The sequence below is a fragment of the Crotalus tigris genome, unplaced genomic scaffold (assembly GCF_016545835.1).
Source record: "Crotalus tigris isolate CLP2741 ecotype Arizona unplaced genomic scaffold, ASM1654583v1 scf7180000018164.764771, whole genome shotgun sequence".
Taxonomy (NCBI): Eukaryota; Metazoa; Chordata; class Lepidosauria; order Squamata; family Viperidae; genus Crotalus; species Crotalus tigris.
Window position 1 is genome coordinate 90,434 of NW_024096858.1, and position 12,723 is coordinate 103,156.

The window sequence follows — 12,723 nt, forward strand, 5'->3', positions numbered from 1 at the left end:
GCTTAACAACTGGCCATCCAGTGTCAACATCATATGACCATGGGAGAAGTATACAAATTTATAAGGGCTGGGGGTGCTTATTGGTCATAAAGCACCCTTTCGAGATCTTCATAACTTTGAATAGTCATTCAACAACCTGTCGTGACTAGTTCTAACCTTGAAATCCATTACAATGCAGTTATATTGGATATCATGTTGCCTCCTCCAGTGCCTCCACCCTTCCAAATGAAGAGGCAATATACTTAAATAGGAGTAGGCAGGGATGGGCCTGCATTTTGTTCTCGTAGTGACTAAATGGATGTCTCCAAGAAAATCACAAGCAGTCATGCACATTAATCTTATTCCTCAGCAATTTATACTAAGAAGCTTTTTTGGGGCAATGAAGGAAATACATTAATATTGCACAACTGTATGTGTCTCACATTTCCCTCTGCTGCAAATAGGTGTGGGGAATACTCACGAAATCTGGTGTCAACGTACCTGCAGTTCAGATTGGATTGCTTTTCAGACACTTTTCATTTGATAGTTCTGTTGAGACTTGATACTGGGGATGAAGTGCCATAGAACCCATCTCTCAGTGAGATAAACCCATAATCTGATAACCCGTTCTGAAGAGCCATAGTGTATGTCCTATATCAGAGGTCCTCAGGCCCCAACCCCCAGGCTGAGGTCCCTACCGGACTTTGAGCCATTTGGAACCGGGTGAGCGCACACACGTGCTCCATTTGCATGAGTAGCGGGTGTTGCATGCCCACCGTTCATGTAAATGGAGAGGCATCCATGTGCTTGCCCGCCACTCACACAGAACCCATCCCCTCCCCTCCCCATGCCAGTCTGGAAAGCTGGAAAAGTTGGGGAACTCTGTACTATATAATAGTTTAAAAGTCTTGGTAGTCATATTATATAGATCCTGTTTGGCATTTCCATTAAACATCCCTGGGCTAGAAGTTGGGACACAGCTGAACTCAATAGATAGCTACTTATCTAGCAAAGGTTCGGAAAGACCGAAAGCTTTCTCCACTTGTCAGATGATGCTCTGTAACTAAACTAATTCCTGTTGCTAGGTAGGGACTTTTCCCTAAATGCATGTTTCTTCTTGAATAGATGCATAACAATGGATTAATTTAGCCATCAATTGAGATGGCATTCCTGATATACTCCTGTGGTGGATCCTGCCAAATTTCAGGTTCCTTCAGGAATTTCAAAGTGGGGAGGTTTCTAAAAGTATGCAGAACATGTCACATTTGAAACATTTTGGACTGAGAAGACTGTTTCAAGTTCAAAGTGCCTTGTTTTGAGTTTAGACTAGAAGATTATCCCAATTTTGAAATGTTCCAGCCAGTCCTATGTTGAATGAAGAACACTTTTAGAATAGGACAGTGTGACAATGTTTCTGGTGAAATTTGAACAGTTTGGGACTTATTTTGACTTGTAAGGGGATATTTTTAGCTCAAACCATTTTTATAGCCCTCAAATTGTCAGCGATTCTGAGCAGTTAAAACCCCAGTGGGAGAGAGTCATGCTGTACCAGAAGAAAAGTTCTTAAACATAAATTGCGCATGCACATATTTCAAACACAATACACCTTGTGTAACTCTAGGCTTGAAGGGGTTTCTCCAATGGGACCTCGATCTGATGGACCCAGATGACTTTTCCAGGAATTCCCCAGTGATAAACCTGTATCCTTCCCTTGTGGTAGAGATTATGCCAAGCTACTTTGACACCTTCCTTTATTTATCTATGGAGATTCTCAGTCATCCAGGTCATGGTTGTCCCAAAGGTGCTTTTTCAAAAGGCAACTGGATTTTATTTTTGTATACTTGATGACTGGTATACTGCTACTATAGCCGTATCTCTGAAAGGCAAACGTTGAAAAAAGATAGCATAATAAATTAATTCCTCAAGTTCTAAAACACTTAATCTTTTCTTGGACAAAGGGCCTGTAATAGTTTTAGAATATTTAAATGTGCAGCTAATAACACATTAATGATGGCAGTTTCTTTTTTACTTTTACTGCAGTTATTAAGCTTGTTGGGACTCGTCCACAGAATCGCTTTGTAGATATTGTGTCTCAGATGATGTCAAAAGCAGAGGATCTAGCAAGACAATTTCATCCTATTGGTAAGATGATGGAGATTGCTTGATGATGTCGGTTATATGCTCCATTGATGTAACATAAGTTTTGTGAAATCATCACTTTTTCCTGTGATCTGAACAAAAGCAGACTCTTTCTAAGAGCATCAAGATGTGATATATCCATGGACATATAGATATACACACACATACATTACATAGATACGTTAATCATTATGTAATACAGTCACACCATTCATCACAAAAAAGTGTAATCCAGTTCATTGTAATATAGCTTCATAATAGAGTTTGTATTCATAACATATTCCATAATGCATAATACAGCTGAATTTTCATTTCAAAATAGTATAAACTGCATATTAAAGTGCGCTATGTTGTACAATTCACATTATGAGCCATCGTGGAGCAGTGGCTAGAATGCAATATGGCAGGCCTTTCTTTCTTCTAAGGTCAGTAAAATGAGAGGACACAGATTGTTGGGGGCAATATGCTGACTTCATACACTTAGAGAGGGCTGTAAAGCACTGTGAAGTGGTATGTCTTATTGCTATTGCTATGCTGTACAATTCACATTACAGCTCGGTATATTAAACATAGTACATATAACATACTACTAAGCAAAACAAACTTACCTAACACAAGATATAATGTCATATATTGCACCATAATTCTAAAGAGAACTCAAAGCACATATTGTCTCTCTCTCATCTCTCTCTCTATTATCTATCTATCTATCTATCTATCTATCTATCTATCTATCTATCTATCTATCTATCTATCATATCGTTTTATCCATTTATCATATCTATCTAATAGATGATAGATATAAATAAATGATAGATAAGCATTTATTTATTATATGTCATCTATCATATCTATATCTACTTATTATATCTATATCTATTATATCTATTTTATCTATCAAATAGATGATAGATATAAATAAATGATAAATAATCATTTCATCTATCATCTCATCTATTTATCATATCTATCATCTATGTATATCTATCATATCTATATCTATCATCTATTTAATATATCTATATATCAATTTATAGCTATCATCTCTCTATCGATCTATCTATCTATCTCTATAGCTATCTGCTCTATGTCTGTCTGTCTAGCTATCTATTTATCTGCTCTATCAGCTCTCTCTCTCTCTTCTCTCTGTGTTATCTCTCTATCTCTTAATCTATTATGTTTATATTTCCATCCAATTTAGACTATCATACACTGTGGACAATGCAGTTTTTATTTTACATGTGATTTATGTGGCCACCCTCTGACACAGGTAATTCTGAGAGGCATACAAGAATTAACAAACACACAACTACAACTCTTGTACCCAAGAATGAACAATCCCATTCACCAAAAAGACACATTGATCACAGCAGTTCTCACCTAACCTCGCCCGAATGCCTAAGAAAACAACCAGGTCTTTGGTGGGGGCCATCTGAATCTCTGGCAGATGCTGTTCTCCAGTGAGCAGCAGACAAGATTTTCTCAAGACAGCGTAAGATGGTAGACAGTACACAACAGAACAGTACATAATGGAATATAACCCAGTGGAGTGGAAATAAATGAGTAATAATGGAAAGGAATATGTGGTAGGGCAAAGCAAATGCAAAGCAATTCACAGTATCAGATAACAGCACAGAGTAATATATATTAATATTACAAACCACAAAATACTGTACAACCACATGAAAGAATACAGAACAATGCATTAAAAAACACAAAGCTCAAAATGATACTATGGTATAAGATCTCCATACCATGCAATGCTCTATGTGCAAGCTAATATATACAGCATTTAATTATTTCTGTAACAAATGCGCGTAGGTGGCAAAGGAGGATAAAAGAACCATTATCAGTTTAAAGAAAGAAAAAAAAGACAAAATCAAGATCCCCAATAAAAAAAATCGCATAAATCAACACCAGAGTGCCATTAACAGCCATGTCTTCACCGCCTTGTCAAAGGCCAGCATGCAGTGATACAGACCATATGTTCTAGCCTGACAGAACAATACAATACATAGTGCTATAGGTTATAATACACCTTGAATTATGATGTGAATAAAGAGATCTCTCTGCTCTTCATTGTAGGCTTTCAATACATTTTTTAAAAAACCTTTCCTTTTTCATTAGATAACATGTCTGTGATGAAGAATCAATGTTACGGGACCCAGAAGTATGAGCAGTGGATAGTCGATGTGCAGAAAAAAGCTGTGGTGTTACAGTTGCCAAATAAGGAAGAAGAAAGCCGAGTCTGCAGGGCTCTTTTTATTTGCACACAGCACCTCCGGGTGGGTAACTTCCTTCTTTAGAGCCCTGGTGGTACAGTGGTTAGAGTGCAGTACTGCAGGCTAATTCTGCTGATTGCCAATTGCCAGCAGTTCGATTCTCACCAGCTCAAGGTTGACTCAGCCTTCCAACCTTCCAAGGTCGGTAAAATGAGGACCCAGATTGTTGGGGGCAATATACTGGCTCTGTAAACTGCTTACAGAGGGCTGTAAAGCACCATGAAGCAGTATATAAGTCTTACGTGCTACATTGCTATTCTTCTCGGGAAGCAACCATTTCTCTTGCCTTGTTGCTCTATTGCCCTTGTGCTGTGTTTCTCCTGTCCTGTTCCTTAATGTTTGGCATTACTGTAGTCAACGGAGTATTTAGAGTATCTTGGTTTGTTATGAGCATCAGATGACTGCTGCAAGAACCAGTACATGTAACTCATCCTGTTCAAAATGACCGTGTTGCATTCTGAATTGTTTTGCTTACTGTCAGGTAGGGGTTTTTTTTTTCCAGTTGCATCTAAAAATGCTTAAAAAAAACAACAAACTTTGCTGAATACTTGCAATTCCAGTCTAGTGAATTGGAAGGGTCTCTCACTTGAAATGCTGCCTTTGGAGTTCAAATCAGTTGCCTTATGTTTAAAAGAGGCCATTTTGATCTTTCCAGATGTGCCTCAAATGTGAAAGATTATTGAAGCAAGTCGTTTGAATTCAGAATGATTCAAGTTTGAAATATCACATCACTACGGGGAGCCTTCGGGTTACAATGGCAATTGGGAACAGGTCGTAAATTGTCACTTGACTGTGTTACTTAGTTATTTCCAGTAGTCCCTATTGCTACTATTAAAGGAAGACCACCTGTGATTGTAAGGATTTTCCCCTCCCCTTCCCTTCCCCTCCTGAGTGTTGCTTGCTGCCATGCTTTCAGAATGACATTTTTATGGGATAAAAATAAGGTAAATAATATTCTTATCACAGAAATACAATGATGCCTTAATCATCAATGAAGACGCCCGAACCAAAGATGCTTTGATTTATCTGAAGGATTATTTTGAGGATACCAAAAATGGCAACTTCGATAATATTGAACAGCATCTGGCTTCAAATTTCGAAGGTGTTTTATATATATATAATGTCCCTACATTCATGTTGCTTTAATGAGCCAAACATATTTCTATGCCAACAGAGAAACTTGACTTTCAAAGTAGATTAGAAGCAATACACAATAAACAACATAATTGTCTTGTCTTCCAGTAATACTTCAATCATTTCTCATCTGTCTGTCTACTATTTATATATCTTATCATCTCTCTCTCTCTCTCTCTCCCTCTCTCCATATATATATAATCTCTCTCTCTCTCTCTCTCTCTCTCTCTCTCTCTCTCTCTCTCTCTCTCTCTCTCTCCATTAATCTGTGTCTATCTCATCTCTCTATCATGTCTGTCTGTCTGTCTCTCTCTCTCTCACATACACACACACACATATATCTTCTCTAATTTTATCATTTTCAGCTCAAGGTTCATATGGTTAATTGCTGATATATTATCATCTAGTTCCCTGTATGATAAAAAACTAGCATGATATGGAAAAAGCTATTTTTCAAAATCATATTATTAAGTTATTATACTTGAGAATTAGGTCAAAACATAGAACAGGCCAGTGCTAAGGAACTGGGGGGGGGGAAGAGGGAGAGACAAATAGACAGCGAGAAAGAAGCATGTGAATAAAAGAGATACTCTATAACGAGACAACTGATAAAAGTTTATCATAAACCAGTTCCAAGAATTAAAAAAAAAAACCTGATCCATACTGCCTTGGATGGAAGATGAAATGCAAAATTATTGTAGTTGATTTTTGAATCCTTTAAAAATGCAGCTATCTACCTATATCAGGGGTAGACAACCTTGGCTCTTTTATGACTCGTGGACTTCAATTCCCAGAATTCCTCAGCCAGCCATGCTGGCTCAGGAATTCTGGGAGTTGAAGTTAACGAGTCATAAAAGAACCAAAATTGCCTACTCCTGACCTATATGTAAACAAGTACAATAAAATGTTAATTATTGATCTATATGGTGTTAGGTTATAGTTTTGCAGGAAAAGTGTCTCTTATCCATCCTTAGATAATTGTATTTTTCTTTCTCCCAGTTAATTTGCCAGAACTCACAGCTGCTTCCGAGGATGAATCCAATGAAAACCCTAAATTGGAAGATATTACAGAGATTCTGGGAGAGGTATATCATGTCAACCCTGAGACACGTACCATTCTCTTCGTGAAGACAAGAGCACTGCTGGCAGTAAGAAACTCTTCCAATCTGGAGGGAGTGGGATTCCCCCCCCCCCCATTTTCTGCTATGTGTGGCTTAACATTTAAGATCAGCTTACCTATGTTTTGATATGGGTGGAACATTTCCTCTGGCATGGGACCCCAATGCACTCTTCTAACCAGCTGGTGAGCTGCTGAAGGCCTTCCGCTCACCTGGTAGCTGTCATGGTTCCGACAGATGAAACTCTTCAAAGAACTTCGAGGCATTGTTTACCTTAAAGAATCTTTATTTAAGTAGCATAGCATCCCCAGACATAGGCCAAGCCAAAATCTGAATTCCCCTCCCCTGAGCACATTATAAAGGTGCGCAGCAGTTAGGGTGCAGGCCGCTTTAGCTGACTGTGTTCAGCAGGTCAGCGGTTCAAATCTCATCAGCTCAAGGTTGACTCAGCCTTCCATCCTTCCGGGGTAGGTAAAATGAGGACCCAGATTGTTGGGGGCAATGTAATATATATATATATATATATATATATATATATATATATATATATATATATATATATATATATATATATGGCGTACACCGCTTAGAGAGTGCTCGCACTTAAAGCGGTATATAAGTCTCATAAATAAATAAATAGTATGAAAGCACAATTCCCTCCTCTAATTAGCAGTCATAAATCACATTCTCCAATTAGTTTGAAATGCAGGCTTTCCCTCCAGTTCTTTAACCCGCCATTTCTTATCATTTCTTATTTCAAAAAAAACCTTGGTTCTCACCCTTATACAGTATTGTTATGTCTAACTAAACTCCCATGCACATTCCTCCTCCTCCCCCTCAGTACCACCTAATTCTAACTCTAAGAGTAAAACATAAAGTAAAGGAAAATGGCTGCATCTCCATATGTTGTCAAAGCAAGAACATCCGATGTTAGCAGCGTTGACATCAGCATCATAAGAAAGGGTAGGGTCAATTTTGGCATCCCTCTCTTCTTGTTACTGGTTGTCCTCAGGTTAGGACAGAAATTGGGAACGGAATTTCCAGTGTTAAGCAGTGTGCTTGTTGTTATTATTAAAATGTAATACTGTAGAGATATTTCCAAAGTTCTGTGATTATGTACAAAGGGGCAGGTCTTTATATGCACAACCACGCCAGCCCAATCTGCCAAATGAAACTTCGATCCCTATTAATTATCACAACTGAATTTTACAGGCATTGAAGAATTGGATAGAAGAAACACCTGAACTTAAGCATCTGAAGCCACAGGCACTGATGGGACGTGGGAAAAGAAACCATTGCACAGGTGAGGAAACTTGGATGGACTGTATAGGTTAGGGATGGGTGGTGAACAGATAGTCCTCAACTTATGACCACAATTGGCTAATCCAGGCAGTTGCTAAGTGCTAAGTGCTAAGGTTGTCTCATTTTACAACTCTTTTTGACATAGCTGATCAGCGAATTGTAGCAGTCATGAAGTGAAACCAGCTTCTCCACTGATTTGGCTTGTCAGAAGCCAGCTGGGACAGTCCCAAATAGTCATCCCATGATCCTGGACACTGTAACCATCATAAATGCATGCTAGTTGCTGGGAGAGTTGTAAGTGCAAGGACCACAGTCCTAAGTCACTCTTCTCAGTGCTGTGGTAACTTCTGATGGTCACCAAACAAATGGTGGTGAGTTGAGGATTAACCCCTGTCCTGTGCCAAGCTTTCAAGTGCAACTTAATTAAGAACTTGACACCTGTCCATGTTTTGTGTTTTATGGCACTGAGATTATCAGCAAGGTTAGGTTCTTTTGGCACAGTGTATTTTTTTTTTCTTGAGCACCCTCTGCCGACCTGTGATAAAGAGCAATATTTGTGTGATTGGATACTCTGGTTTCTCCTCTCTCACCTCTCTTAGGCATGACCCTCCCAAATCAAAAGGGGACTTTGGATGCCTTCCAAACCAATGGGGACAGCAAGCTTCTAATAGCAACGTCAGTTGCTGACGAAGGGATCGATATTGCTGAGTGCAACCTGATCCTGCTTTATGAATATATAGGCAATGTCATCAAAATGATACAAGTCAGAGGTAGGTTGGCAAAATTATTCTGTGAGACCTGAATGTAGAGGTTTTAATTATATTAACTGAAGGTCACACGTCCATCCTAGTGCGAAATACCGTCAGATATATAGTGATTCAGCAAGCCATACTTTATTTGGGTCTATTATGCAAACACAAGGTCCTTTTGATATTGGAGATATTATGCAATGCTTGGAACCATTGTTGGACTTCTCCAATCCAACTACGGTTAATGAGCATAAGTGAGAGCATCATCATCATCATTAAGCAATGTCATAAAGCAAAAAAATCATGACTGCTAATTTTCAGCAGCAGTTTGGGCAAATCTGGTTTCAGTCATTCGCCATGATGTTCAAGCATGTCTTACAACAGAGCTGGTACCGTACATTGGCAGCTAAACAATAGCATTGTGGTCTCCTGCCCAATGTAACCACACCATACATTGTTAATAATAATAATACTATGATTTACAATTTCTTACCAGCTTCCCCATTGATTTTGCTTGTTGAGAGTAGGCAGCAAATGTTGCAAATGGTGATAATAGGATTGTAGGATCCGGTGGCTGCCAGAATTGCACACTGGTTGCCAAGTGCCCTTGTCACAATCACATGACCATTGAAATGCTGCAAGGGTTGCAACTTTGAGGACACATCATAAATCTCCCAGGTTAGCGTTGTAACTTTGAACAGTCACTGAATGTGTAATTGCTAATCAAGCACTAACTGTATTCCTTGTTTGGGGGCCAATTTTCTTTTTTTTAAAAAAAACAAGAAGTTTTATTGGTTTTTTAACTTTTACATCAAAGTGCTTGAGAAAGGTCTTTGGTTATTCAGGTTTTCTCCTCGAAGCACGAAGCTGAAAACACCAGCCTGAAGATGACGAATGGGACTTCGTCGAAACGTCGCCAAGACACTTCCAATTTTACGCGGGAGAAAACCCGAATAACCAAAGACCTACATACAAACACCCGCGAAAACCTCAGAAAACATATATATATATATATACTCAAATTAATTCATTAAGTGTTCCCCCTCTGTTTCCCTTCAGTAGTATAACATATTTAGGTTAATCCATTTCTACATTATATCTATATAGATACAAATCCTGTTTTTAAGCTTTACTGATTTAGAATTATCATAATCCAATTTAATCTTGAATAAACATATTATTAGCACTTCGGGTACCCCTTCTAAAATATACATAATATTCCAACAATAACATTCTAATATTTCCAGATATATTCTATTTCTTAGTCTAATAAGTCATTGATTAGTACCAATTTTTCTCTTATCACAAATCTTTCTTATTTCTTCTTCCACTACAAAAGTTATCCTAGTTAAGATAAAAAAATATTACTCTATTTTGTATATATAATCTATCAGTCAATCTATTTTTGTAACAAAACAAGACAAAAAAAAAATCACTTCAGTCCATTAGGTAAGATTCAAATCTCATCCAAATAATTATCATATCTAAAAGAAACCTATTGTTACACAAATATATCACCTTGCTAACTTCACATATAGCAATTTTCAATGCCATCAACCAGCGTCTTTCTGTACTTCCTACAAGTTTTGGGGGTGGCTGTTTTAAATAACTCTGCTCTTTCATGAGTGGATGAAAGAGCCCATCTCCCACTTTTCAATTGCTTTATAAGTGAATAATATTCAGTTGTAGGTCTCCATCCTGGGCTGGGCTAAACTTGCCCAGGTCAATGGGTTCAGCGAAAAGAAATAAATTGAAACACATTAAGATAGAAGTCTAAAAGCCACTTGGCCCTTATCTGTTTTGGTTGTCATTCTGGATAGCGTAACACTTTTTGTAAAGCAGATCTTTAACCTGAGGATCTTCCTCGACATTGTAATCATTGCTGGTAGATAGATAAGAGGTCATGACTAGAAGGGTCTCTTGTAATGCCAGTTATAGTTTCATTTGAAGAAGGTGGTCTTGGCAACAATTATTCATGACTTGATCGTGGAGAGAGAAAGGGATTATAAGAGAGTATTTTGACACATAAAAGGGAATACTGTACACTGGACTGTTTGTTTAGCATGCTTATGGTTGCCAGAACGGGCACCCTTCTTTCATTATACTTACTCTTGTAATTCTTCTTCTCCAATGAATGTAAGCATGAACACTAATTCCCTTCTTGATAATTATCCCAGGCTGAGGTGAGCATTGAAAAGGGCAGGGGAGTGGAGAAAAGGGGAAAGCTGAAGTAAAATGGTTAGAGGTAAATAAAACCTTGAAGGTGTGAGATGGTGTAAGTCTTTGCAATTTCAAGCCAGAAAGCACAATAGTGGTCATGTGTTTTCCCAGCTAGTGTCTGCTTTCCTTAGCAATGGAATTGCTAGTTCCTATTATGGTCACTAAAAGAATACTACCTCTAATGTGCCATCTCCAGGTCGTGGAAGAGCAAAAGACAGCAAGTGCATTCTTGTGACGAGCAAAAAAGAACAGGAGGAGAAGGAGAGATACAATTTAGAAAAGGAGCAAATGATGAACAGAGCTATTGAAGAGGTACAGAGCTGGGATGAAAAGATCTTTGCACAGAAGGTGAGCAGTTTTTCAGTGAGGGCTTTCTAATGTCCCATTCAGCCTGGTGGTGGTGGTAGGGGGGGGGGTAACCTGCATTTTAAAATGAGCAAAAGCCTGTTCAAATGTAGAAGCTGCTGTTTTCCAATTTTGCTTTCTGCCAAGGTTTGGTTGTCATTATTTCATTTTCAGGATGGGTGGTGGTGGTGATGGTGGTGGTGGTGGAGGCTGATTCAGGACAACATTCCTGGGCTCTTGAGAGTAGATGGTGCATTGTGACTTGAATTCCATCTTTCCCTCTTCACCCCAGATAAACGTATTTCAAAAGCAGCTAATAAAAATGCTAGATTCCAAGAAAAAACCGACAGAATCAAAACCCTGGAAAAACAATAGAGTTCTCTTGTGTGGCAAATGCAAGAATCAGGCCTGCAGTACGGAAGATCTCCGGGTGATTGAGGTAACCTCCTGTTGCTGCCTTAGCTTCACGGTGGTTTTTTTTTTGGGTGGGATATGTGTTGGAGGGTACAGACCGGTTCCGCTCCAGTTCAGTTCTGAACAAAGCCTGATTCAGTCCAAATCTGTGCTTTGGAGTTTCAAGATTTGAATCAATAAAAAGATTTATCCGTAGACTATAAATCAGGAAAGAAATATGCCTGCATCTGCTTAATTTTTTGGCAGAATAAAATGAACACCAGTGATTGAGTCTTTAGAGAAGTGTTTTTTTTTAATTTCTTTTCTCTCTGGACCCCTTCCCGCTTTTAAAAAATTATGAACCCCCCAAAAAACCCCTCCCTTTTGTTTGTATGGGTTATGTTTATTGATATTTATCGTATTGAAAATTAAAACTGACCCATTTGTTGCCACTTCCGTTTCTCAACAATTGTTTGATGGGATTTTAATATTACATTTATTTTTCAACAGGCTGCCAAATAATTTTGATTTTGCAGCCTTCAGGGACACCCAGAGCTCCTCACATCATAATTTAAGAAATGCAGCTTCAGAGGAGATTGAGGCAAAGTTTTAGCTGGAAAGTGTTAAGGCTTTCATTGCTATATACAGTATTTTTAATAGTTCCTCTGCGCGTTCTCTATAATAAGACGTGTCAGGACTAGGGTGCAGGAAGCACAGCAAATAAAAGGCATCTGTTTGATTTTAAAGTTCAAATTTACCCAAGAATTAATTTTTTTTATTTTTTTTTTAAAAAGATTATTAAATTAAACCTTTCAATTGAACAATTCCTTTAAAGCTTTGCACAGCTGATTATACAGCTCCGTGAGTTTTGGGTACATTTGCACTAAAAGGAGTGAAGAAAATAAGTATTAGCTTTGGCCTGTCCGATTGTAAGGGTAAATTTTAGCACTTTGTACTTCTGTTCACTGTAAGAACATTCAGGGAGAGGCCCAGCCTTTGGGTTGCACATATAGAGGTGGAGTGTGGTAAATGGAGCTCTAACTTTCTAGTCCCTTTGAAGTG

The 12,723-nt window shown here is 38.3% G+C and overlaps 1 protein-coding gene across 2 annotated transcripts in view; it reads left to right on the forward strand.

Moving 5' to 3' along the window:
- Positions 1-12,723, forward strand: part of DDX58 (DExD/H-box helicase 58) — a 33,538-nt gene that overhangs the window by 19,417 nt on the left and 1,398 nt on the right. For both annotated transcript variants that reach the window (XM_039348623.1, XM_039348622.1), the window contains 8 exons: positions 2,020-2,121; positions 4,246-4,403; positions 5,367-5,502; positions 6,534-6,682; positions 7,865-7,955; positions 8,554-8,724; positions 11,120-11,271; positions 11,561-11,707. In XM_039348623.1, the coding sequence (XP_039204557.1) occupies positions 2,020-2,121; positions 4,246-4,403; positions 5,367-5,502; positions 6,534-6,682; positions 7,865-7,955; positions 8,554-8,724; positions 11,120-11,271; positions 11,561-11,707 (1,106 nt within the window). The remainder of the gene's footprint in view (positions 1-2,019; positions 2,122-4,245; positions 4,404-5,366; positions 5,503-6,533; positions 6,683-7,864; positions 7,956-8,553; positions 8,725-11,119; positions 11,272-11,560; positions 11,708-12,723) is intronic.